This window comes from Chinchilla lanigera, unplaced genomic scaffold, assembly GCF_000276665.1.
Source record: "Chinchilla lanigera isolate Chin_1 unplaced genomic scaffold, ChiLan1.0 scaffold00011, whole genome shotgun sequence".
Classification (NCBI taxonomy): Eukaryota; Metazoa; Chordata; class Mammalia; order Rodentia; family Chinchillidae; genus Chinchilla; species Chinchilla lanigera.
The window spans coordinates 22,477,294-22,504,659 of NW_004955412.1; the positions used below are offsets into that span (position 1 = coordinate 22,477,294).

The following is a 27,366-nucleotide window of genomic DNA, read 5'->3' on the forward strand; positions in this document are numbered from 1 at the left end:
CCTCAGGTTGGGTCCTGTGTCTTTTTATTGTTTTAAAAGAATAACTTATGGAGGTGAAATTCACATAACATCAGCATAGCCATTTTAAAGTAAACAATTCTGTGGCATTTAGTACTTTTACAAAGTTGCACAAAGCAACACTGTCTCAGTCATTTCCTCATTGCTTGGACTCAGTACCTGAAATCAGCTCCGTTAAAGGAGCAGAGGTTATTTTGGCTGAGTTCAGAAGCTCCAGTCCATGTCTGGCAAGGCTTAAACATGGAAACAGCTTGGCAAAAGGGTCTGGGTGGAGGGAAGCTGCTCATGTCACGGCAGCCAGGAAGCAGAGAGTGGAGGGTGGAGCTGGGAAAGGACATGCATCCAGGCCCTGTCCCTGGTGACTAGGCCCCATCTCTCCCATAGCAAGTCAGCTGCTATATTGCCCTGATGATTCAATCACCTTCCAAAGCTCTTCCTCTGAGCCCATGAGCCTCTTAGGGGGGACGATCTAAATATATACCGTAACAACCACCTTTATCTAGCTCAAGAATATTTTCATTTCTCCAAAGGAAAATCTCATATCCATTAAACAGCTTTATTTCCCCACTATTCCCTCCTCCCACCATACCGGCAGCCATCAGTTTAATTTCTTTTATCATCTTTTTTTTTTTTTTGAGACGGGATCTCTCTTTATAGTTCAGGCTCACCTTGAACTTACAGCGATCCTCATGCCTCAGCCTCCTTAGGTGTAGACTACCATACCTAGCTTGCCATCAGTTTAGTTTTTGTCTTTGTAAATGTTCCTATTTTGGCTATTTCATTTAAATGGAATTATATGATAATAGGCAAGCTTCTTGGTCTGGCTTCTTTCATTTAGCATAATATTTGTAAGACTCATTCACATGTAGCATATATCAGTACCGCACTCTTTTTCATAAGTGAATACTATTATCTTTACATTTTATAATTTAAATTCACGAACCATTACCCTTTGGGTTTTTTACTATCTCTTTTTTTCTACTGTCTAGAGCCTCTGGCTGTGGAGTAGATAAGTCACAGATTACCCACATTTTCTTCATCTTCTTCATTTGCCAGATACTTAGATGAATATCTCATGGTAAGGCAGTGGAGGAGCCAGAAGCTTCAGGAAGGGGCTCCCCAGGAAGTAATGACGTCAGTTACACGACCACAGGGCCACTACACACGTACACACAGCCTGTTACGTGATGAAGTTTCTTCCCACTCTGCCTGAGTGTGCAGTACAGTTAAGAAATTGAAAAATAGATTCATATAAAAAGACCGACATCCTGGAGTTTTCTGACTCTTTTTTTTTTTTTTTTTCAGATTTTGTCTCAGACTACAGGGATTTAGATGTGCTCAATGGAGGGATCTTTTGTCATCTGCATCTCAGCCTCAGCCAGATGAAATGGGATAAGGGTGAATTAGATGACGTGAGCAGCCTGGTTTAAACCAACTTCTGTGGTCTTTGAAATGAGCTAGAGGAACTGGTTCTAATTTCCTTAGAGAAATGGAGAAAGAACTCTTAATAGGGGATTACACAGGAATTCGTGAGATGTGCAGTGTAGGAATCTCATGGAATGTTGAAGCTAGATGTAGGCCTTTTTTGAAGAGCTGATGTCCTGAGGACACGGCAGGCCCTCAGGGGCATCTTAAAGGGGAACACTGGCTCTGTGGGTGGGAATGGCTGCCAGTCAGTAGATTTTCACTCAGTATGGCAGAAGAGGACTCTTGGTGAGTCTCTGGCAAGTCTTGGCCCAGGGCACTCTCGGAAAAAGAGAAGTGCTCTGGTGAGGATAAGATGGAAAAAATAGACTCCTTAAGTATACTGAGGGTGAGGCAAGTCAAGGGAGGAAGTGAAAGTTTGAGCAGAGTAAAGCAGATGGAATGTGAGGTACAAGAAGACAGCCTTTGGCTTAGAAGTAAAGATAAAACTCCAGGAATATGACCAGCTGAAAGAAAAAGGGTTTACCTAACCAATAGCAACTCAGGTCTCCCAGATGTGGGAAAGAAGCTGATAAACCTCAGGATGGCAGATTTCATGATGACAGAAATGAAGGCAGGAATGTTGAGGTAAATAGAGTGCAAGCAGGTGAGAGACCCTCAGATGATTCTTAAGGCAGCACCAGAAAAATAACTAAGAGACACCTATGGAATCAGACATCAGAGAATTTGGAGTCAACTCTGGCTTTTTTTTGTAGGATTTTGCTCAGCCTGTCATTCCAAAGCGGCTTTGTTGGTGCTGCTGCTTATTTCCTGTTTACTGCCTCAGAGGTTGTGTGCGTCTCCTTGTCTGACGTGGTGGAGCAATCATCCAGCTCAGGAGATTTGTATGGCGTCTGATGGAAAAAAGCAATTCTCTGCTTCACTGTGTAGGCCAGTGGCTCAGAACCCCTCAAATAAAGGGCAGAGTTCCAATTTTAAGAGCCATGTGTGAACCATGGTTACCATTTCCCAGAAATCTGTTATATTTGTAATGTTTGTACCGTTTTAGTGTGAATCCTTTCTTAGTGAAAGCACAGTGTGCTGGCATAGCAGTTACAGCCTGAAAGGGTCTTATTCTGTGCTTCCCTGTTACCAAGTACAACCTCAGGCTTTCTAGAACTATCCTTGCTCTATGGATTGCTTCTTTGGGAAGCAAGCTTCATATTGCTGGGCTTCTTGACAGAAAACCCTGTGGGCATCTGTGTGACGAGGTTGTTTGATAATTAGGTTGTAAGTACTTGTGTCATAACTGTGTAATCCTGTGCTATATTTTTCTACAGATTGAGTTGAATTTTAAGCCTCAGCATTGTTATTTATGTATTGCAAGTCCAGTGTAGTGTTTCCTATTTGTCAAGGATCACTGGAAGATTTGGGTCAGTTTCCACGGTGAAGAAATAGTTGTGACTCTGTGTCAACTTTTGCACGATATCCTCATCATTCTAAACCCCTGGCTAGGAGTTGCTGATCAGATAAACACCTTGGACTTCAAAGTTAAAACAAAATCACTCTTTTTTTTTTGTTTTAAAGGGCAGATTATTTATCCATAAAAAGAAACAAAGTATGCTATGTGCTACAACATGGGCGAACCTTGAAAATATTATATTAAGTGAAAGTAACCAGATACAAAAGACCGCCTATTATGTGATTCCACATATATGAAATAGCTAGATTCAGCAAACCCATAGTAATAGAAAGCAGATCAGTGGTTGCTAAGGCCTGGGAAATGAAGGACAAATGTACAGTGACTGCAGGTGGCAAGAATGTTCTGGAACTAGATGGTTATGATGGTAGTACAACACTGTGAATGTACACAATACCGCTGAACTTTATACTTTGGAGTGGTTAAATTTTATGTTACATATGATTCTTTAAAAAGCCAAGAAAATTATCATTTTGAGGTTCACAGCTCTTTATTTTCTCATACTGCAGGTATTTTGCAAATGAGCCATTTGCTGACTTCCACCGTGTGGAAGGGTTACAAGGAGTCTACATTGCTACTCTGATTAATGGCTCCATGAATGAGGAGAACATGAGATCGGTCATCACCTTTGACAAAGGGGGAACTTGGGAATTTATTCAAGCTCCAGCCTTCACAGAATATGGAGAGAAAATCAATTGTGAGGTATAGATGCTGTAATCTTTTTTTTTTTTTTTTCCTGGTACCGGGAATCGAACTCACGACCTTGTGCTTATCAGACAGGCGCTGTGCCACTGAGCTAAATCTCCAGTCCCAGATGCTTTAATCTTGTTTGGCTTTCTAATACAAGGAAAAAAGCTTTGCTTTGTAGTGGTTTCCTACATCTCATATATACTAAAAACATGCAAGATCCCATAGTCCTCTGATGATATCACATGAAACAAATGTTTATCTATATTTCCACTTTTGCTGGCCCAGGACTCTGCACTGAGGTATTGTGGAGTACTCATAGGGTAGCAATGGGATATTTAAAACACATGAGCTTTTTTTGGTGCTGGGGAATGAACCCAGGGCCTTGCATGTGCTAAGCATACATTTTACCACTAAGCTACACTCCAGCCCCATATTTTGAAGTTTTGAGGGAACTGCCATGCTACCAGACCTCTATTAGATCATGGGAATTATCTAAGTAACTAGCTTGAATTAGTTCACAATTTCAACATCAGGTCATGTTGTATTTCTTTAGGAAGTTGAATTTTTCAGAAGTTGCTGTGATAGGGAAAAAAAGTGAGACTCTCAGGGTGGAATAGGAAATGAAGGTGATAGTGTCCCATCTAATTCCAAAGTTACATTCTGTTAGCAGGTAATTGTGGTTATTCAAAAATTTAGTTAATATATATTATTGTTTGAAACACACGCTGTTGTTTGGTCATATATACTTGATAAGCTGTTTGGATGTAGCTACTTAAAACACATACGTTGTCATTTCTTCTGCTATAAAACATTACTGAAGCACTAATTTTGTTTTAAGTGTAGATTATTTGGGGATATTTTGTATCAGTTATTATTTCTGTGGAACTAGTTCTAAAATTCTTTTCTGAAAGTAACTCAGGATTGTAGTTTTTCTGCCTATAGCCCTACCTAAAATGCTAGGAATATCAAAATGGATTATTAGTCCTATAACTCCAAATAGCTTATGGATCATGTCTTTGGTTTTGTGTGACACCCCATACTCTGTTCCTATTTTGTGTAACAAATCTAGGGTGTGAGCAGAAGAAACTCAGAAAAAAATAAGCAGTGCTCATTAGGGGACAACTGTGACATTTTGGTAACTATCCTCTAATTAGGATAGATAGATCTTAATTTAGTTAGATAATTACCTGGTCTTTAAGATTTTTGAGTTTATCAGTGATGGCAACCTTTCTCTATTCTTTATCTGGGGCATTTGGGAAAATTCCTTTGGAGACTCTTACCCTAGAGGGTAAGACTCTTACCCTCTTGACTTTTCATCCCCTTTTGGCAACAGGTTTTGATTTACCACATTGGTTCTAATTTTGGAAATCACCACGCTAAAGCAAGATATAATTACTAAATACCTAGACACTTATCCTGCCTCCCAGGATAAGTGTCTTATGACCTCAGCAGTTTAGCTTGATCCTGGTGTGGATGGGGCTTTTGTGTTTTTTAGCATACCACAGGAGTCAGAGCTTGGTTAAATACAATTAATCACACTGTTCAGTTTTTTTTTTTCTCTCCTGAACTGATCAATTTATGAACTGTAGGGTGGTTAATAGGCTTTTACTTTCTACTTCTGAGTTTAAGTGGTGTGTTAGGTTTCTATCCATGGGATAAAATACCAACGAAAGATCGATTTATTTTATTTTATTTTATTTTTTGGTACCAGGAATTGAACTCACGACTTCACACTTGCCAGGCAGGTGCTGTGCCACTGAGCTATATCCCCAGCCCGCAAAAGATGAATTTATAAGGCATAAGAATTTATTTTGGCTCATGGTTTCAGAGGTTTCAGTCCGTGGCTGCTTGGCCCCTCTTTGAGCCTGTGATAAAACTGAGCATCATGGTTGAAGACTACCTGGTAGAGCAAAGCAGCTCACATCATGGCAGCTGGGAAGCAGAGAAAACAGAGAAGGGGTGGAGGCCCAGTGTGCCCTTCAAGAGCACACCCCAATGATATAACTTCCTTCCACTAGATCCTACTTCAAGGGCACACCCCAATGATATAACTTCCTCCCACTAGATCCTACTTCCTGATAGGGCCACAGGCTGTCAACCAAGCTTTTAGCACACACCCTTTGGGGAACAGTTCAAACTAAAACAAACTGTGAAAAGAATATATAGGGATGGCTAAAATCTGACAGAAGATACAGAAACACCTTCGTGAAGACTTCCTTGCAGACACAGAAGCATGAGTCAAAAGAGGGAGAGTGGTCAAGTAAATATTTCTTTGAGATCCAGTCTAATTTTTTCCAATTTTTGTTAGCCAAACTGGGAAGCTAGCAAGACAGATATTTATTAGAGATCCTTTTGTGAAAAAAATAAGTAAATCCAACCTTGTTACAGTTTTTATCTCTGCCATAAGCACATGCAGAGTTCCTTTGTGGGAATGCTGGACAGATCTTAATGACCTTGAGCAATCACTTTCAAGCCAAGAGAATCAGGCATGAGCATATATCAAAAGTGCTATGCTGGTGATTTGCAGAGAACTATTAAAATCTAGACATAACTGATGGAGGTCAGCTTAAATAAGTTGGACCCTTGCTTCATACTACCACGTTTGTGTAAGATGTAGAACACTTCTTTAAACATTTAATGTGAATCCTTTGGTGTTCATATCTCATATGTTGTACATCTGGGAGCTTCTCAGTAAGACTTTATGATTTCTGACTCTTGCTTTTTCTTCTGACAGAATTGCTGGAATTATATTGGAAGCACATACCCACTGATTTAGAAAATAAATACCACGACATCATTTCATTTCTCTTTAGCTTTGAGTCACTTGAGAGGATCTCTGGGTGATAGGGAGTGAGGGGTCCGTTTTCTATCTGCTTGAGTTGACGTTGATTTATAATTGTTATTCCTTCAGAGTCTCCGGAGTTTTAGAGTTATTTTTCCTCTTTGCTTCAATGATAGACACTTGTGGGGCTCAGACGATCCACTCCGTCTGCGGGGTAGAGTTTGGAGACAGCTAGGCTGTGAGTCTAGTTTTCTCTGGGCTCCTTGCAGGTCTGCTTGCTCTGGGTATAACTAGGGGGTCCTTACATGGGCTGCTGGATTTGAGGGCTGTATGCTGACATTGTCTGGCACTTTCATTACGTAGCTTTCCCAGGGCTGTTCCCTGCACCTGGCCCAGCGTCTCAGTCAGCTGCTCAATCTCCAGCTCCGGAGGATGCCCATCCTGTCCAAGGAGTCCGCCCCTGGGCTCATCATTGCCACAGGTAAGTGTGCTCTGCCCCTTGCTCTCCGGGGCTTCGGCAGTCTCGTTCTGTGCAGCCAATAACAGTGTGATCATTCACATTTGCAGCAGCGACTGCTCTTTGTGGTTTTAGGACAGTTTTGGTTGCCAGATACTACTCAGAATTTGTGGTTGGACAAGGTGATTCTCTGACATAGTCTTGACATGAAAAATAGTCCTTCTTCTTTCATTTTAGGCTCGGTGGGAAAAAACCTGGCAAGCAAGACCAACGTGTACATCTCCAGCAGCGCGGGAGCCAGGTGGCGAGAGGTCAGCTCCCACCCCTTGCTTCTTGCCCGTGAGAATGTGGATTGTGGCTGAATGTTTCAGGGACACACTGGTCCCAAGAGGAGGCCTGCGAGGCTCAGGAGGGCTGTAACATAACGAGAGGGACCCAAAGCCACGTGTGAAAGCTAGCTGCCCTGATTTGTATTTATACCTTATAATGTGGATGTGATTCTGCCAAAATGTTGCTTTAAATAAAACCAGATCTTTTCACTTTTTAAAAGAACAACTGTGAATTTGACTAGATTTTCATGTGTATGTTCCATGAGGGCAAAGAATGACTGTTTTGCTTACACCTGTAACCCTGGGGCATAGAGCATAGAGCAAATGCTACATAAATGTTTAGTGAGTAAATCAGTGGATTATAATGCCGTTGTGGTGGTACTGGTTCTGAAACTGGTTATTTTTCCTCTTTGTGTGCGTGATGTTGAAGCTTGGGTCCTGCAGCATGGGCCTCTGTCATCTCATTCTTTGCAATGAAAGCACACTGCTTCTGCTGTAAGGCTCTGTAACTAGTTTTAATCCTTGATCACCAGTTGTGCCGATTCAGAAAGTGCAGTGAGTTCTCCAGCCTTGAGATGCAAATTCAGCCTGGGACATTGGAGAGTTCCCAGACCTAGCTGTTTCTCAGCAGCTTGTCTTGATTTATACAGCTGAAGGAGGTGCATCTGTTCTCATTCTGTAGGGCTTGTCTTTAGTGGTGACCCCAAGGATGTTGGGGACCCTCCGCCTAAAGCTCAGCAGGCCACTAGGCGGGAAGTTACTGGGCAGAATGTCAGAAGTGGTGTGGAGTTTTCAGGAGAGCCATCGGACATGGTCCTGTTCCTCATGGTGCTTCTTACTGGGTATACAATGTGCACATCTTGCTATTTAAGTCTGTTCTTTGTAAAGCAGTCAAAATCCCCAGCATTATGTTTGGTTCTTTGCAGTTACAGAGACTGACACACGTCTTATCTCATGAGTGACAGGGTTTACATCTCTAAATGAGAGGTGTGAGACTCAGATACTGTGTGTGTACGTGTATGTGAGTGTGCGGACTGTACACAGCATGGTAGAGAACATAGCATGTTCAGGTGAAGCAGATTGGTAAGGCAAGTAGAGTCAAAAAGTTTGAATAGTTTGGAATTTTCAGGTCCACTTTGTCCTCCTCCTGGGACTGATGCAGCAGCTGCTTTGCTGGTCTGCAGAGCCGCTCTTTGCTTTTGGGATGGGGGTGGGGGTTCTCTTCTCTGTGGATCTGCCTGCGGTTTGTTTCTACCTTCTGCTGGTGGTGTAATCTGGGATTTGAACATCTGTAAGTGATTTCCTTCTGGATAGAAAGCTGCGTCCTGTTCTCCTCCAGTGAAGTGGTGTCGGCTGGCTGTTGCTGGTGCAGCTGTCAGTGGACCCCAACCCCCAGTATGCTTAATGCCTGCCTGGCAGCAGCCGGTGCACAGGGACCTTGTTTGGGGAGCTAGCTAGAGAAGCCAAGGTTGAGACTGTCTGTGAAGGAGCATCTGAGTCTTTGGAGGCACAGCTGGGGCATGGAGCAGGCTGAGAGACAGGACGAAGAAGTTAGACCACGTGGACAGAAGGTCATTTGCAGCACTGATGACCGCACTCTGGTTCTCCTGTGTCTCCTAATTAGTTGTGCAAATTCTGACTCTCAGAATTCCTTTCTTAGATTTCTTGCTTTAAGTTTATTAAGGCACATGGAAGTACAGTAAACTGTACATGTTTAGAGTTTTTTATAAGTAGACTTATACAGTATATACTCTTTTTTTTTTCCGGTACCGGGAATCAAACTCACGACCTTGCGCTTGCCAGGCAGGCGCTGTGCCGCTGAGCTAAATCCCCAGCCCCTTCAGTATATACTCTTTATGCCTTGCTTCTGTCACTAAGTTCAAGCCAGGTTCAAACATGTGATCTTTCTGCCTCTGGCTCCCAGAGTGCTAGGAATCCAGGTGTGCAGCACATCTGGCTTCATTAATAGATTCTTGAATATTAAACAAACCTTCATTACTGGAATAAACTCTACATGTTCATGATAAGATTTTTTTTTATATATGGCTAGGTTTGATTTAGTAAAATGTATTGAAGGTTTTGGATTCTTTGTGAGAGATACAGGTTTATAATTTTCCTTTTTTCTGATGTTTTTATCAAGGGCATTAGGGTTTGGGTGGTGTCATGAAACAAACAGATTAATGATCTTTCTCTATTTTTTGACAAAGTTTATATTCGGATTGGTGTTATTTTTTCCTTGAGTAATTTACCAGGGAAATTCTCTAGGCCTAGGGCTCATACTTGAGATCTTTCTGCCTCATCTTCTCAGAGTGCTGGGATAACAGACATGCTGCACTGCTTTTGGTTTCTTTACCTTCCTAATGTTTGTAGGAGCGATAGTTTCATTCCTGATACTGGTGATTTGCATGCTTTATTTTCCTTGAGTTTTGGATTTGTCAGTATTATTGATCTGATCAAAGAAACTGCTTATGACTCTGCTCATTTTCTGTATTGTTTCTCTGTTTTATTGATTTCTTATCTTTATTATTATTGTCTCTTTATTTTTTTGTTAAGGTATAACCTTAGGCCATTGATTTTTTGGATCTTCTTTTCTACTATAAATATAATATAAATAATAAGTACAATATAAATATAGTAATATAAAATATAAATATAAAGAAACATAAATATATTTAATGCTGCTAGTTTTTCTTTAGATACTGTTCTCACTATATATGTCATATTTAGATATGTAATAGTTTTATTTTTTTAAGATTAGACTTTTTAAAGCCCCTTATAAAAATTGAGCTATGATTCATGTATCATAAAACCAACCATTTAAAAATAGTTCAAGGCTGTTTGGTGGAGTCACAAGGTTACACAATCATCACTGCTGTCTAATTTCAGATCATTTGCAACACTCCGGATCTCTTTTGATTTTTGTCTTTCACTGATAAGTTAAAGATGCATAGTTAGGGGGTTTCATATGTATTTTATTGATTTCTAATTTGGTGTCCTGTGCTCTGAGAATACACTTTGTGTGATTGTGACTTCTCTGACTGGGACTTATTTTGTGATCCAAACAGTGGCCTGTATTATGACCACATCATGTGTACCACCAACAAAGTGTGTTCTGCAGTTGTTTCATCAAGTGTGCATGGATGTTAATTACACAAAAGTAGTTGATCATGTTATTTAGATCTTCTTGTTTATTCTGATTTCTAGGGGAAGGATCTACTTCTCTAAATAGATGACGACCATTCTACAGATGTAGAATTGTCTATTTTCTTCCTTTAAATTCTGTTAATTTTTATTATTTTGCTATATATTTTGAGTCTTTATTATTAAGTGTATTCACATTTTTGAGGGGGTAGTACTGGGGATTGAACCTAGCACCTTTGCACTGAACTATACTCCTATCCCTGTTTGTTTATTTATTTATTAAAACAGGGTCTCACTAAGTTGCCTGGGCTGAGCTTGAACTTAGCCATCCTCTTGCCTCAACCCTCCAACTACCTAAGATCATCACCATGCCTGACTTAGCATTTATGATCATCTTTTCTGGTGAATTTTCCTTTTTATATTATAAAATATCTTTCTTTAACTATGGTTATACCCTTTACCTCACATTCTATCTAACATAATACTGAAATAGTTTCCCCAGCTTTCTTACACTGTTTTTATATCTTTTACTATCTATTTATTTTCTACTTGTCTGTCTTTGTATTTAAAATGATTTTTGTAGGCAACATATAGTAGGGTCTTGCTTTTTGTTTTATGCTGTTAAGCTTTTTAACAGAAGTTAGATCTTTAAATTTAATATAATTATTGATATGGTTGAATTTCAAGCCAATATTTTACTACTTCCTTTCTTTTTATCTCTTCTGTTTTTTTCAGTTTCACTACCCTTTCTCTTCTGTCTCTTTCTGTTTTGATAATTTTATTCTGATGTCTTTTTTATTTCTCTTTTTTCACTTGTTGCTCTGAAGATAAAAACATGCATATTTAATATTTCATAGTTTTCTTGAGTTAATATTATACTTAATATAAAATTTAGAGAATTTGCAACAGTATAAGTCCCTTTCTCTTCCCCCCTTTATGTTATTGTTATATGTATCACATCAACATACACTGAAAACTCTCAAGAAAAAGTTTGTCTTTGTTTTAAGCCATCATATGAATTTTAAAGAATGTAAGAGTAAAACAGCAGCCCTGAATTTTTACCCAGATAAATACTACTCCGAGGTTTTCCTTTGTTCTTGAAAATCAATTTGCCCCTGGGAAATATCCTGACAGCCTGAAGAAATTCCTTTAGCATTTCTTATAGAACAGTCTACCGCCTATGAATTCTCTTGGTTTTTCCCTCACTTGAGAATCTCTTTATTTCATCTATTTTCCCAAAGGTTATGTTTGTTGTATTACTGAATTCTAGGTTAACTATAATCTAAGTTGACATTCCTTTAAAGATCTTTTGCTGTCTTGAGTTTTGCTGAAAACACCCATAGTTATTTCAAATATCATGTATGCAGGTGTCATGTCATTTTTATACATGCATGCACTTTCCATGTATGCATGTAACATGCCATTTTCTCCAAATGCTTTCAAGATATTTTCATCTCTTTATCTGCAGTTTTTGTTATGATGTATCTAGAGATTTTCTTTGAGTTTATATTCTCTTTGGATACTGATTTTGAATCTATAAATTTATAACTTTTATCAAATTTGAGATATTCTCAGCCATTATTTCTTCAAAGACTTTTTCTCTCCAAGTCCTTCTCGTCTGTTCTTCTCAGACTAAAAGGTCATATAAGACCTTTTGCTATTGTCTCACAGATTTTTGGTGCTTCTTTCTGTTTCTCTTTGTATTTTCTCTAGGATGGATATTTTCTACTGATCAGTAAATACAGATATATATCTTCAAGTTCATTAATTCTTCTAATATTTCTAGTCTGAAATTGATCTCATTGTATATCTTATTTCAGATACTGTATTTTTATATTATAAAGTTTCTATTTAATTTTTTAGCATGATTTCCACTTCTCTGGGGAAGAATTCTTATCTTTTGTTTATTTCACATGTGTTTTCCTTTACCTCATGGAACATGGTTATAAAAGCTATTTTAAAATCTCAATATATAGATCATTTTTGGATTGACTCTTGTTGATTTTCTTTTCCCTTAAGAATTAGACTATTTTATGGATGTGTTTATGTGTTGAGAAATTAGAGTTTGTATTCTAAACATGTGAATAAAATCCCTGAAATTAAATCTTGTGCAGAAGGTTGATATTTTTGTTTTAGTGTGCAATCAGCTTGTTTGGGTTATGACCGGAAGTTCTGTCTTGCTTTCTGTAGGTGGCAGCTCAAATGTGAGTTTGCTCTGCTGAGCATTTGCTGTGTTGCATTGGATCTGTTTCCCACAGGAGTAGTTTAGAGGTTAGGCTGAGACTTATGTTAAGTTCCTAACAGAATTGAGAGATTTCCTTTTTTGACGCCCGCCCCTCTGGGATTCCTCTCACATTTTACTTAGCATGCAGGGACTCTTTTCCTGGCTTTTCGGTAGAAATAGTTTCTAGTGAAGTTTGAGTTCTCTGACTCGCACTGAGGTGCTCAGTGGCTGGGGTTTTCCTGCTGGGCAGCACCAGGAAACACACACTGTGGTAGGTTCTACAGGCTTTAAATCCACTCCACAAAATGGCTTCTTTTGTTTACTTTGTCAGCATCCTCTGCAAGTGGCTCTTCTCTTCTCTTCTCTTCTCTTCTCTTCTCTTCTCTTCTCTTCTCTTCTCTTCTCTTCTCTTCTCTTCTCTTCCGTTCCCTTCCGTTCCCTTCCGTTCCCTTCCCTCCCCTCCCCTCCCCTTCCCCCCTTTCTTTCTCTCCCCTTCTCTTCCCTTCCCTTTCCTTTCTCTCTTCTTTTAATCTCTCTCTCTCTTTTGTGCAAAGTTCTTAGTTGTGATTAATAGGAGTGGTGGGTTACAGGGGGCTTATACTCTCAGAACTGGAACTCCACAGGGTTAATTTTTTTTTCTGTGCTAGGCATGGAACCCAGGGCCTCATACAAGTGCTATACCAATGAGCTTTACCCCCAAATGCCATTTGCTTAATTTTTAATCACTAATTGGCAAGAGACAGAGATTTGAGTTTGAGTCCCACCTTTGCTGTTTATATTCTGCCTTATTTCTTTGTTTGGGAAATAATTGGGATATGAGAGCTGTTCCGCCTGTTCCCAGAAGTGCATGTGGCACAGTGAAATGACGGATATGTTCACGAAACTGAAAAATTATATTCAAGTGGTTGACATTACTGCTGTGTATGTGTGCGTGTATGTAGACTAGTGTGTCTGTGTGTACCCGCGTGTGTGCATGCATACAGTATGTGCACAGCTTTTGCAGTTACCTGCACAGCAGCGGCATCATGGCTTCTTTCCTCTTCAGGCACTTCCTGGACCTCACTACTACACGTGGGGAGACCATGGCGGCATCATCATGGCCATTGCCCAGGGCACGGAAACCAATGAGCTGAAGTAAGTGTGTCTGATTCAGCCTTTTGTTTTAACATCAAACTGTTCTTCCAGAGATTCATGTCTGTGGTAATACATGGTTATTGCTGCACAGTGGTAGGTGGTTGACAGCACAGTTTGGGACTTATGAAAATTACTTAAACTTTTCTTATTAGCAAGTACGCACAGTAACCGGCTCTCCCCCCCACTTTTTTTTTTTTTTAATCTCAAAAGGGTATTGTGAGAAATAATTGAAATAATTTTATTGATCTGAAAGTACAACTCTATAAGTATAGCAAATTGATAATGACTAAAAATTAACTAGAAACTCAATTTGTCTTCTCTTGCTTTGTATAAGTGTGACATACTGTACATAGATTTACTCAGAATAACAATAAAAATAATAAAGAAATAATAATTATACAAAGTATATAAGTTGGTAGCCAGTCAACTTTTGCTATGCTGTACTTGATGTTGAGATTCTCATAGATAGAGCTTGATGGGACTTCGAAGTCAACTGCTTTATTTTACAGATGAGGAAACCGAAGCTCAACAAGGTAAAGTGCTTCCCCATGGTCTTCCTACTTGTTAGTGATAGAGGCATTATTAACACTTGGCTGTTTAGTTTATGTCCTGTATTCTTTGCAGTATATTGTGCTGAAAAACGAAAGTGTGAAGATTTTGTAACTTGTATTCCCTTATGTCCTGATTTTATCAGAACCGGTTCTTTCATTGCTTTCTTGGAGTTATTGAGCAGTTGATGTTTACCAGGGAGGGGTGACCCTCATTCCTCTCCATTTTTGCACTGATCCTTTTAGACGGATTACTGACGGAGGTAAAGAGGGCTTCTGTAAACGTCTTTTACAACAAAGTAGAACGCTTTCTTTTTCTTCACTGCTTTTAGAATCAGGGCCAGCAGCAAGAGAAGGGTGGGCTGTTTGAAAAAGAGATCTTAGCAGCTGGTTTCCCTTGTGGTTAATTTGACATGTGCAGAGCAGCACAGCTTCCAGGAAGCTGGAGGAAACAAAGCGCTGGCATTTGGCTTCCCACCTGACTTCTCTCTTCTGTGTGCACCGGTCAGTTGCTTCTATAGAGCCAAGAGTCAGAGGACCCAACACTGTTCGCACACAACACTCTGCACCTGTGTTTGGATTGGCGTTTACTTGAATGATGACTGTCACAGAGCTCACAGTCACAAAGGACGGTGCTCTCCACATTCATGTTGACATGTGTGTATCTGTTCATTTAATTCACATCTCACACAGTTAGTCAGCACTGCTTGTCTGCTTGTGGAGGGTGCTGTGTATCTAAAGAGCTCCAGGACGTTGTCCCCTTGCCTTTAAGCATTTTATTACACCCTCAGTTGTAAAACAGGCAAGGAAACAATTGTGTTTAGTACTCTGCTCTGTGTAGAAGTCATGCAGGGACAGAGTTTGGCTTCCTAGGAATACATTTCATTCTTTATATGACTTTTGGAGTTCAGAGTCAATTCTCAATTTCCCTTGTTTAACTTCTCCACAGATTACATTTGCATTCCAAGCTGGCTCCTCTGAAGGAGTTCGCGTGATTCTAGTCCTCTTACACCATCTGTCGGTGCATATGGGCTCAGGGAACGCAGCGTCATTCTACACTAGCTGGAGCAAAACATGACCAGGAAAATAAACCTCCTGCCAGGAAATCATAATGCCCTCCCCAGACATTTCATAATGACTTTGGGGCTGTAGACTTCGGAGATTATGGACATAGTAGCAACCCTCTATGTGGGTGGGTCATTTGGAGGTATCTATAATATGTATTTCAAGTAAAGCATTTGTAAATATGATAGTATAAACAGGCCTCCTTTGATAGGTACATGTGTGTCCCAAATATTCCCCTGAGCTTGGCCCAAATCTGCATAGCCACCTGGCATTTTCTCAGTGTGTTGCTCACAGACGTGTTTTACTTCTCCTCCTGCTGCTCTGAAAAGCAGGAGATGATATTGAAGTTAGTTCATATTCTCAGACCACGGTGGTGGTTTACTCTGTTGCCCAACCACCAGTGAGGCTGCTTCTGACAAGCAGGACTTGGGCTCTGGTCTGGCATTTCAGGTCCCTTTTGCCTGTCCTCTCCACCCATAATGATCTGTCCTCTCAGCCTCGTGGCATTTATTGGCTGTCTCATTAATCAGGCATTGATTATATTCTTACTCCTCTTTAAAGCTACTTTCTCATTTTACACCTGAATTCTTCAACTCATTAGAAAGGCCTTTGTAGACAAGAATTTCTAGTTTCTACAGGGTAGCAGGCACTTAGTGAATATTTGATTGATCAATACATAGGTCACACATACTTAGTTTTCCAAGGTTGCTTTTCTTTTTTTCTTCTTTTTTTTTTTCCTCATCTATAAACCTGGAAAGGATCTGGGTGTGGTGCCATTCCCACAAGCCTAAGGGGGATCCTTACTGTTGTGTTTGGTATTAGTGACAACCCCTGAGCACAGTGGGGACTCCCTGGATGTATATAACCTCGTGGTGCCCAAGAGGCTCCAGAGATCATCCAGTTTACCTTCAGATCGCAAGCAAACAATGTGATCTGTCAGGAGTTAGAGCCCATGCTGGAACATGAGCATATTTCTGTTAGGAGTTACTTTAGGTCAATTACACAAACATTTGTTAAACATCAACAATGAACCAGATGTGCTAGATACCAAGGACACAGGTGAGTGAGGAATGATTTAGGAGCTGTTTGTGCCCACCACATCTTGGAGATATTTTCTAGTTAGTTACAGCCAGAGGCTTGGAGGAGGGGCTTGTTTTGATGGGAAACTTTCTGACCTGATACCTATTTTTAGGGAGGAAAGCTGAGTAGAAAAGTGCCAGTCATACCAGTAAGAGGTACCGGGCCAGCAGTAGGGATATTGCTCACAGTAAGAGTTGAGGTGTTTTTTACCTTTCTTTCTTTGTACTTGTTCCCTTTGATTGTTCATTTCTTTTTCTCCCTGATTAGCACAGATAACTGAGTCCACTGTCATTTGTTTCAGCTCCTGCCTTAATTCTCCGCTGAGACTGTTACCTTTGTTATTGTTAATTGAAATTGAGAACAAGAAGTGGAATGCTTTGTTTTGCAGTTTTGTCTACAGATCTGAAAGGAACAAATAAGAACCTGTGCTGGGGATTCACTTCTGCATCCATTCAGCACATGGTTACCAGGCACCCACCCAGGGGATATATTGGAGCTGTTTCATGTATAATCAGCATCCTTTAGAGAAGAGACTGTTGTGTTTTCGTGCCCTGATTGAAAAATATCCAAACACAAGTTTGTCAGCTTGATCATGAGGGATGAGATCAATTTCCGTTTCTCCTTGGCAGTTTGCCTGTCAGCATGATGATATTATTGATAGTTACTAATATTTTGGATTTGCCTGAAAGCATTTTTTCTCCAAGGAGATTTCCAATTTCCTAGGGATTCCCTGTGGCAATCCTGAAAAGCCCCTCAAAGACTACATGCAGCAGAGCAGCTGTCTTTTCTGGATCTGAGTTCTGGAAGCAGCCCCACAGTTCCAGAATGTGGAAGGTTACAGTTAACCTCCTCGTTAGAGCCAGCACTGAAAGCTATGTAGCAGCAACACGGTGTGGTTGCAGAGAGAGTGCCTCTGCTTCATTCTGACCACTTGGGGTTGCTTCTGCCCCTAGATATATACAGGAGCAGAGCCCCTTATCACCTTTTAAGCTCAGTTTAAGAAGTTGTGAGTGGCAGTGTAGCAGAAAACTCTCACAGAATCAGGTCATTTAAATATATTTGGGTGTGAGACTGAATGGAGCACAGGGTACAGTGGGAGCCCCAATATGTTAATCACTTTCCTATCCCAGGGACAAAATATCCTACACTGGCAACTTTGAGGAGGAGAGGTTTATTCTGGATCACGGTTTCAGAGGTTTAGTCCATGGGTGGCCGGCTCCAAGGCAGAAACAGCATGGCAGAAGGGGCTGATGGAGGAAAGCTGCTTAACCCACGGTGGCCAAGCAGAGGGAAGAGAGGAGCCAGGGACAAGAATACACCCTTCCAGGTCATGTCCCCAGTGACCTGTCCCTTCTGATCAGACTGAACCTCCTAACAACCCACTAATGAGTACAGAGCCCCCAGTGATCTAATCACATTCCAAAAGTCCCACCTCTGAACACATGAGCTTTTTAGGGGACATTTTAGATCTAAGCCTTAACACCAAGTGGTGCTAATCTAGGGGATAGGGGAGGATTCTCTGAAGAGATGAGCTGAGATTTGAGGATAAAAAGTAAGGTCCAGTGCCACTGCAGGATTAGAGGGAACTTGAGCAAAAGTGGCAGCATGAATCATTGCACAACATGTGGCTCTTTTGTATTAGTAAGATGCAATTTGTGAGTTGGATGGTGAGAAATGAGGCTAAAGGTAGGTATATAGGTAGAGGCTGGGTGCTGGGGGCTTTCACTGTATATTATGTAAAGATTAAACTTTGCTTTTGAGATAATACGATCATGTGAGAGTTTTAAATGGGAAATGACGCCCTCACATTTGCATCATAGGAACATAGCTCTGGCAGAAAGCAGAGGATGGATTTAAGAGAGGCAAGGCTGGAAATGGGAGCTGGTGCTGAGGAATACCTGTATAGGTCACACTTCTTCACTGGCCTGGGGCAAGCAGACTGGTGACTGTACCACTCACACCAAAATAGGAAAAGGACGAGGTGTGTCAGGCCATGCCATGAAGGCAGCTTTGGGCAAGTTGGATCGAAGTGGCTACTATGTGTTCCAAGGGAGATGTCCAGTATCAGTGACCCAGGCATATGATGTCTTGTGGATCAGCCTTCTGTCACCTGTGATAAGAGGATCATCTGAGTCTTGCCGGAATAGTTCTAGTAATGGGGAATTTCAGATCAAAAGGTGCTTCCATTTCAATTTGAAACAGTTCATTCATTTGTTCATTCCTTCATTTATGAGTGAAACTTTTCTGATAAGAGATCTCAAATTTTCTGTGCTCCAGTTTCAGTTCAGTGGGCTTAATATGCTGCTCCCTGGAAACAGACAGCAAGTATTTCATCTGGTCAGAAAGCCTTTCAGACATTTGAAGACTCCATCCTCGTCCTTCTGAGCATCTACCTTCCAGTGAAAATGTCCCCAGTGCCTTTCCTCATGTGCCATAGGATCCTGAATCTCTGCCTTCTAGGTTCTGCCATAGGTCTGCCTCAGACCTCAAAATGTTGGTCCCAGTGCTGACTCCAATAACCTGTAGCATGTAGAAGATGACCTACATGATTCTACTATTCCTATTAATGCAAACCTAAGGCTACACTTCCTTTTTTTTTTTTTTTGTATAGTGCTTAGGAATTGAACCCAGGGTCTCATGTATGCTAAATGCTCTACCATTGCACTATATCCCCAGTCCCCTGCATTTTCATTTTTGACAGTAACCTCAAACTTGTGACTTCAATTAGATTGTTTTAAAAATTGAAACGTCACTTATGTACCACAAGATGCTCAGATCTTAAATACACCATTCAGTCAGTTCTGAAGGATGCATGTCAAGATGTAGAGCATTAGCGTCATCCCAGAAAATACCTGTATGCACCTTCTTGGTCAGTGCTACTCACCCGCATCTTCCCACCCAGTAAAGGGAACTGGGATCTGATTTTATTTTCATTACTACAGGCTAGTTTCGCCTATTTCACAATTTTGTATGTTAATTAATATATTTTTTTGTACTTGGTTTCTTTTACTCAGCATAATTTTTTTGAGCTTTCTCTATCTTGTAACTTAAATCAAAAGGTTGAGTTCAATTCAATTTAAAATCTCAGAATTCCTTTTTCTTGGGGATCTTATTAAAGACCAGATGTTTTCCTATCCTCTATTTGAGCAGGTAAATTTTTTAAATTTTAAAGAAGAAAAAAATAACAACAAAGACAAAAACAAAACAACACAAAACAATAAAAACAATACATAATTTCAAAACAAGATGATAGGAAATTAACAATGGTTGTTATATTACACATTGTTATCTTCAGTGAAGTTCCTCCGATTACCGGGTGTAAGAATGCAAGATAAATCAAACAATTTAAAGACAATAGAAATAATTTAAAAACCATTAGAAATGATACAGAGCTTTACTAAATAAGACTTTATTTAGTGGGACTTCAACAATGGTTGTTATATTGCATATTGTTGTCTTCAAATTAGTTGTTCAGATTACCAGATATAAGTATGCAAATTTGGTAAAAGAAGATTAAGCATTAACTGTTCCTTTCAATAAATCAGTAGACCTCAGCAGTATAATTATCTCAGCTATCTTTGTATATACATATATATTTTTCCCCTTCTTTCTTTTCTCCTTTCCCTCATCCCAGTTGTTCCTTCCCTTTGAGCAATTTCTTTCTCTATCACAATATGTATTGTACCTTTCAGGTTTTATTTACTCTTTCAGGTTCTTACACTAGGGAGACAATATGATGTTTAGACATGCGGATCTGATTTATTTCACTTATGAGTATGGTCGCCAGTTGCATCCATTTACCTATAAAAGCCTTGAGTTTATCTTTTTTTATACCTGAGTAATACTCCATTGTGTAAAAATACCATATCTTTTTTATCCATTCCTCAGTGGATGGGCATCTGAGTTGTTTCCAAGATTTAGCTATGACAAATTGTGCTGCTATAAACATGGGTGCAGATATTGCTGTGGTATGATGTTTTCAATTTTTCTGGAAAAATACCCAGAAGGGAAATAGCTGGGTTAAGTGGGACCTCTAATTCTAGTTTCATAAGGAATCTCCACACTGATTTCCACAGTGGTTTCACCAGTCTGCATTCCCACCAGCATTGGAGAAGGGTTCCTTTTTCCCCACAGCCCCTCCAGCATTTGTTATTGGTTGATTTCTTGATGATAACCATTCTTTCTAGGGTGAGATGGACTCTCAGTGTTGTTTTAATTTGCATTTCTCAAATGACCAATGATGTTGAACTTTTTTTGGTAAATTTATTTGGCATTTGTATTTCTTCATCTGAGAAGTGTGTACTCATCTCAGATGCTCATTTTGGGATTGTGTCTTTGAATTTTGGAGGCCTGATTTTTAAAAATTCTTTATATATTCTAGAAAGTCCTTTGTCTGAGGGACAGTTGGCTAAAATTTTTTCCCAGTCTGTGGGTTTTCTTTCCACCCTGTTGGTGATTTCTTTTGATGTGCAAAAACTTTTCAATAAGATGAGATCCCAGTTGTTGATTCTTTGAAGTATTTCCTGTGCAGTTTGGTTTTTGTTCATGAACTCTCTGCCTAGCCCTACGTCATCAAGATTTCTATGTATGTTCTCATCCAATAGATTTAGTGTTTCTGTTTTAATATTTAGATCTTTGATCCAGTTTTATTTTAGTTTAGTGCATGGTGATAGACATGGATCTAATTTTAGTCTTTGGCATGTGGAAAGCCAATTCTTCCAGAACCACTTATTAAAAGAGGCTATCTTTCTTCCAGTGAACATGTTTGGCCACTTTGTCAAAGATAACATGGCTGAATGTGTTTGTAGTTGTGTCTGCATCTTCTAATCTGCTCCATTGATCCTCAGGTCCACCTTTTGCTAGTACCATGCTGATTTTATCATAGTAGCTTTGTAATATAATTTCAAGTCAGGGATTATAATGCCTCCTGCCTTTCCTTTGTTGCTCAAGATTGCTTTTGCTATTCTAGGCCTCTTCTGGTTCCAAATGAATTTTAGGAATGTTTTCTCTAGATCTATGAGGTATGCTAATGGTATTTTAATTGGATTGCACTGAATCTCTACAACAAGTTTGGGAATATGGCCATTTTCACAGTGTTGGTTCTTCCTATCCATGAAGAAGGAATATCTTTCCATTTTCTTTTTTTTTTTTTTGATTTTTTTCCTGTACCAGGAATCAAATTCATGACCTTGTGCTTGCCAGGCAGGCCCTGTGCCACTGAGCTAAATCCCCAGCCCCTATCTTTCCATTTTCTGAGATACTCTTCAATCTCTTTTTTCAGAGTACTATAATTTTTACTGTAGAGATGTATTACTTCCTTTGTTAGATTGATGCCTAAGTATTTCATTTTTTTGTATGCTATCTTGAAAGGTATGATTTCCTTAATTTCTCTCTCAGTGTGTTTGCTTTTTGTGTACAGGAATGCTATTGATTTTTGAGTGTTGACTTTGTATCCAGCTACGCTGCTGAATTTAGTTATTAAATTTACATGTCTTTTGGTGGAATTTTGGGTGTTTTCTATGTAGACCATCATGTCATTGAGCAGGTAAATTTTTGAAACTGTTTTATTTTATTCTCACTTTTGCTTATTCTTCTGATGTATGAAACTATTTTGAATTCCAGTTTTGACATTTATTGTATCATCTGTGCACTTCGCCTTATGCCTTTGCAAGTGTGGTGGATTACCTTGCGATTGCTGTCCAGATCCGTGGCAGATATGCTGAGCTCTGTAAGAAGTAGAAGTCTTATTTGGGGTTGGTATCAAACCATGTGTCAGCTCCCTTAGCATGTGTTTGTTTTATCAGCAGTTTGTGAGTGAATGTTACCTGTCAGTGTGGTCTGCAAAGATCTTCATAAGAATAGAATGGTGTCATTATCCTGCTCTTGAACTCAAGAATTAACCAGGAGAAAAAAAGTGGAGTTAGTTTGTTGTGACTTGTGTATGAAACCGTTGCTGTTCCCAGCATTGACTCCCTTTTATTCCTAAGAGCTCTCAAATTGCCTGTTTCAGTCCACTCTGAAAGCCACTTTTTCTTTAGGTCAATAAAACCCATTTTCCTCCTCTAGACTTTGAGGTCTTTGTTCTTCAGGACTATCCTAGAGGTTATTGAAAGGAACTCTGAGCCAGGTATGATGGTGTAGGCCTGTAATCTCAAGACTTGGGGAGGCTGAGGCAGGAAGATTGCAAGTTTGAGCCCAGCCTGGGTAATTTAGCAAGACAGTGTCACAAAGCAGAGAACACAAAACACAAAAGAAAACAGAACAAAACAAAACAAAACAAAACAAAACAAAATAAAACAACATGGCTGGAGATATAGCTCAGTAGGAAGGCCCTGAATTTAATCCTTAGTACTGCCCCCGCAAAAGGACTCTGTAATCATCCTATCTTTATGTTTTTCTATTCTCTAGAATTTATTTTACACTCATTTTCCTTTAACCCATCCCTTCTTTTTTATCTTTGCCCAGTTTGAAGATACTGTCTTTGTCATAAAGATAAAATCAAATAGAAATCCTTTTTTCTCTATCATTATTTAGACCATTGGCCATCAGAACAGAGGTTCTATTGCTCTTCTAATCCTTTACAGGACTTTTTAGTTAACCAGCACAGCATTCCATTGGCCCATCTATCTACCAGTTATCTTAGTAATCTGAAACATAATCCTTGAGTCTTCTTGACCCGGAGTTATCTGGCTACTCTTCCAGCAGGTTCCTAGCTATAAAAATTACAGAGAGAATGAACTGACAGGTGATTGCTCCTCTTTAATTTTTTGCCCTTGGTTCTATGACTGTTCTTTTTTTTTGTTTGTTTTTGTTTTTGTTTTTCTCCGGTACCGGGAACCGAACTCACGACCTTGCGCTTGCCAGGCAGGCGCTTTTGCCGCTGAGCTAAATCCCCAGCCCCAACTGTTCTTATTTTTTATTTTTATTTCTTTTGGTATGGAAATCAAACTCAGGACCTTGTACTGGCCAGGCAGGCGCTGTGCCCCTGAGCTATATTCCTGGCTGACTCTTCTTACCTTGAACATGTTCTTTATAAATCTGAGATTATCAACAATCTTTCTGTGTAGCCACACGATACCGTTATAAGTTAGGTACCCACCACCACTATCCTCTTTTAAAGTATCTGTGGTTATGTTTTGTTACTTTGTACTATTATTAACTGACCTTCTATTCTCTTGAGAGTTTTTGGCCATGGGATTTTTGTCTGTATTTTTAACTAAACAATTTGAATTCTCCATTGCTAAGGAATACGACCCTGTATATAGCTCCTCTTTCTTGATTTAAGAATACAAAAAGGAGTTGGTTTGTTCTCTTTTGAGATTCTTGGCACTTTCATTTTACCCACACAAGTTTTGATTTACAAATCAGAATTCAGTCCATAATAGAAGATCCCTTAACCCTTGCAGTCCGCAATCTTTGCCTGTTCTCCAAAATTCTAGAAAAAGGAAAACACTCTGTTTTCTAAATAAGCAGTTTATTCTCAGATAGAAGGCTGCACTTGGCCATGCACCTGCTGGTTGGTCTCATTAATGAGTTACTGTCAGAGTCCTCTGAGACTTTTTTAAGAAATGGGATGATTCATTTCCTGAGGTTATCTTTGGTTGAAGGAGCTCTTAAATGGAATTGACTTGGCACTGTATGAAATGGATGAACTACCAACATTATCACAGAGTGGTTGGATTATTCACATCATGTATGATTAATAAACCAATTTAACTCTGCAGTTTGCTTTAAAAGAGGTCCTAGCTATGTCTTTAGTTCATCACTTTGGTACAAGAAGATTAAATGAGTTAATTCATCCAAATTTCAAAATTTACTTAAACTTGCTTTAAGATTCACTTAAACCAAAAAAGCTATCAGCCAGATAAGAACTTCCTCTCTTACTGGAACACTGGAGAGGGTAACTTATCCTTCCATTGACATTCATTATGTTGTTGTGCAGTTCTACCACTTGATTGAACCCGTAGGTTTTTAAAAAAGCATTATCAATGTAAGAAATCTCAATCTGAGAAAAAGTGTTGGGACTGAGTAAGGTTGTCAAAAGATTCATGTCAAGTATTGGAGTCCTGAGGGAATAAAACTAAAATCGCAAAGAATGGGATAAGTGAAGGAAAAAGATTGATATTTAATTAGGAATTAAGAGCCCCACAGCCCTGTGGCTCTAAGGAAAGCTCTAACTGGGCGGTTTCTCACGCTGAGCATCTCACGGCTCACTGGGTGATAAAGCAAGTAGCAGGCAGATTTTCCTGTCTCCCCTTCTTATTTCTCCTCTACCCTCCTTTTTATACAACAGATAATTTAAAATTAGTGCAATTACTGAAGTGCTACATTTCCCCCCAAGGGCATGCTTCCTGGTTCTGATAAGTCTCCTTTGACAAACTGTTCCTTCAACTTTTGAATTTTTCAGACCACGGAGAAGCTGGAAAGACTATGTAAAGAAACACCTGTGTTATCTTCCCCTAGAGTCACCAACTGTTAATATTTTGCCAATTTGCTTTGCTTCTGCTATCTCTATATTTATCTATCCTGTCAATCTGTTCCATCTTTCTGGAGACTGACTCATTTGAGACAAGGTAGCAAACTCATGCTCCTTCACCACTTATTGAATACTTAGATATGTATCTCTAGTAAGGACATTTTCTTATTTAATCACAATGCACAAACCCAAGCAAACTAAGATGAGTTCTTTATTACTTACAGGCTATAGTGACATTTTCTCAGTTATCCCATTTGCTGCTGACCTATGCATTTTAAAATATTTTCCTGTAATCCAGTGTTCGGTCGATCTAGGTCCATATGCTGGGTTGGTCTACACACTGTATTTGATCATTGACTTCTTTGGTCTCTCTTAATCTGTAACAAGCCTTCTGCCTGTTTTGTTTACTTGGTTTCTGTGGCCTTGGCTGTTTTTGAAGGATCTCTAGCAGTCATCATGGTGAGTATCCACGTTTTAGATTTGTCCACTTGTGTGGAGTGATTGGATGATGTCTTATTCTTGATGCTTTCACTCAGCAGGCACGTAATTTCAGGTTGTCTGGCTATTGGTGATGCTAAATTTGGCTAAGGTTGTGACTCATCATCCACTGTAAAATTACATTTCCCCTTGTGTAGAGAATGATTTATCTGGGGCTGGGGATTTAGCTCAGCGGCAAAGCACCTGCCTGGCAAGCGCAAGGTCGTGAGTTCAGTTCCTGGTACTGGAGAAAAACCAAGAAAAAAAAAAAAAAAAAAAAGAAAAGAAAGAATGGTTTATCTAAGAGTTTTACCTTCAAACCATGTGAACATCCTGGTCCTTAAGACTTTCAATTAGTCATTTTAACATCCAGTCAGGATCCTTTTCTTGTTTGGTTATTACAGTGAGGATTACAGAATGATAATGTCTCTCATCTTGTTTTTACTGTTTACTAGGTGGCACCTAATGTAAAAAAAAACCTTTTCCCTACTTTGCTTATCTTTCTTATGGTATTAGTAGAGGTCTGTGCTTTATTTTCACCCAGTATGTAATTTATCACTGCCATTTTCCTTTTCTTTATAAAAAGTTAAAAGTTTTCTAAATGTGGCCATTTGGATTCCCATCGCTTGGGTCTTGTGTCCTTCTGAGGTGGCTGCATTACTCTCCGAAGCCTCTTTGCTTGCTGCTACAGCTGTAAATTGCCCTGCTGCAGCTGGGATTGTAACTGCATGGCTTCTTTTTCTTGCATTGGGCAGATACAGTACCAATGAAGGGGAGACCTGGAAGACATTCATCTTCTCTGAGAAGCCTGTGTTTGTGTATGGGCTCCTCACAGAACCTGGGGAGAAGAGCACCGTCTTCACTATTTTTGGGTCCAACAAGGAAAATGTCCACAGCTGGCTCATCCTCCAGGTCAATGCCACTGATTCCTTGGGTAAGCCATTGCCCCTTTGGCCCTTTCCACAGATACTTACTGGCTTCCTGGTACATCTACAGGAGAGTTTGTGATTCCTTGGAGGAGATGGGCACATGCAAGTTAGTAAAAGCACACAGTAGCAAGTGAAGGTCTACCCAGTTCTCTTATAGGGCTGTGTGTTATTCTTTGCATCTTGATATCCTTGTGCAGTCCCTGGTACACAGTAGGTATAAATCTATGGCTGACACATATGTGGACGATTGAATGAATGACTGAGTGAACTAATGAAGGAAAACCACTTTTCCAAATCAGCAGTTCCAAGAGGACATCTTCAGTGACTGTTAGCTTTTTGTCAATTTGACAAAACACCTGAGAAAATCAATTTAAAAGGAGAAAAGATTAATTTTGGCTTGTAATTTCAGGAAACACAAAGTATAGCACATCATGGTGGGAGCTGTGATGGAAGCAGCCTGCTCACCTCATGGCTGACTTCCTCCCACTAGGCTTTACCTCTACTTCTCCCAATAGCAGCACAGGATGCTTCAATACTGGCCCTTGGGGAATATGGCAGGTCAAACTACAGCAAGGACTTATTATCTGTAAGGTATTGGGCCCAGTGATCCACAGTTCTCTCAAAGCTCTCTGGGGTCCAGTCATGACTTGCTAGTCTAGACTTGGGACATATAAGTAAAGAGGGAGGAGTTAAACTCTTCATGTACCCTCTGTACCTCCCAATGTTCTCCTGCCCTTTTTCCACTAATCCGCCTGGGCCAACATTTTTCCAGCTGCCCAGAACTTCACCTGAGCCTTCTCACCTCTAGCCATCTTGCCTCCATTATTTGAAAATCCTTTTCACATTTCCAGATTCAACACAACCAGAAGACATCTGTCTTCTCTATGTCCAGAAATAAGTGTGTGAATATAACTCCTTGAGTTATAGTCTGTTACTCTGTGTGTGCCATCTTCCCTCAACTAGATGATAAGGCTCCTAAAAACAAGAATAAGTCCTATGCAAGCTTATATTCTACCTGCTGAGTAGCCTGATTGCCTCACATCAGGGTTTAATAAGTCTTTGCTGATATGAATGGTATTGAACTGATGGTTCTGTGTCAGCTTCAGATGTTATTTAATCTCACTGAAGACAT

At 39.8% G+C, this 27,366-nt stretch overlaps 1 protein-coding gene across 1 annotated transcript in view; it reads left to right on the plus strand.

Moving 5' to 3' along the window:
- Positions 1 to 27,366, plus strand: part of Sorl1 (sortilin-related receptor, L(DLR class) A repeats containing) — a 154,196-nt gene that overhangs the window by 55,310 nt on the left and 71,520 nt on the right. Inside the window, exons 9-13 of the mRNA XM_005378364.2 lie at positions 3,412 to 3,604; positions 6,738 to 6,855; positions 7,069 to 7,142; positions 13,571 to 13,659; positions 26,061 to 26,239. Of these exons, the coding sequence (XP_005378421.1) occupies positions 3,412 to 3,604; positions 6,738 to 6,855; positions 7,069 to 7,142; positions 13,571 to 13,659; positions 26,061 to 26,239 (653 nt within the window). The remainder of the gene's footprint in view (positions 1 to 3,411; positions 3,605 to 6,737; positions 6,856 to 7,068; positions 7,143 to 13,570; positions 13,660 to 26,060; positions 26,240 to 27,366) is intronic.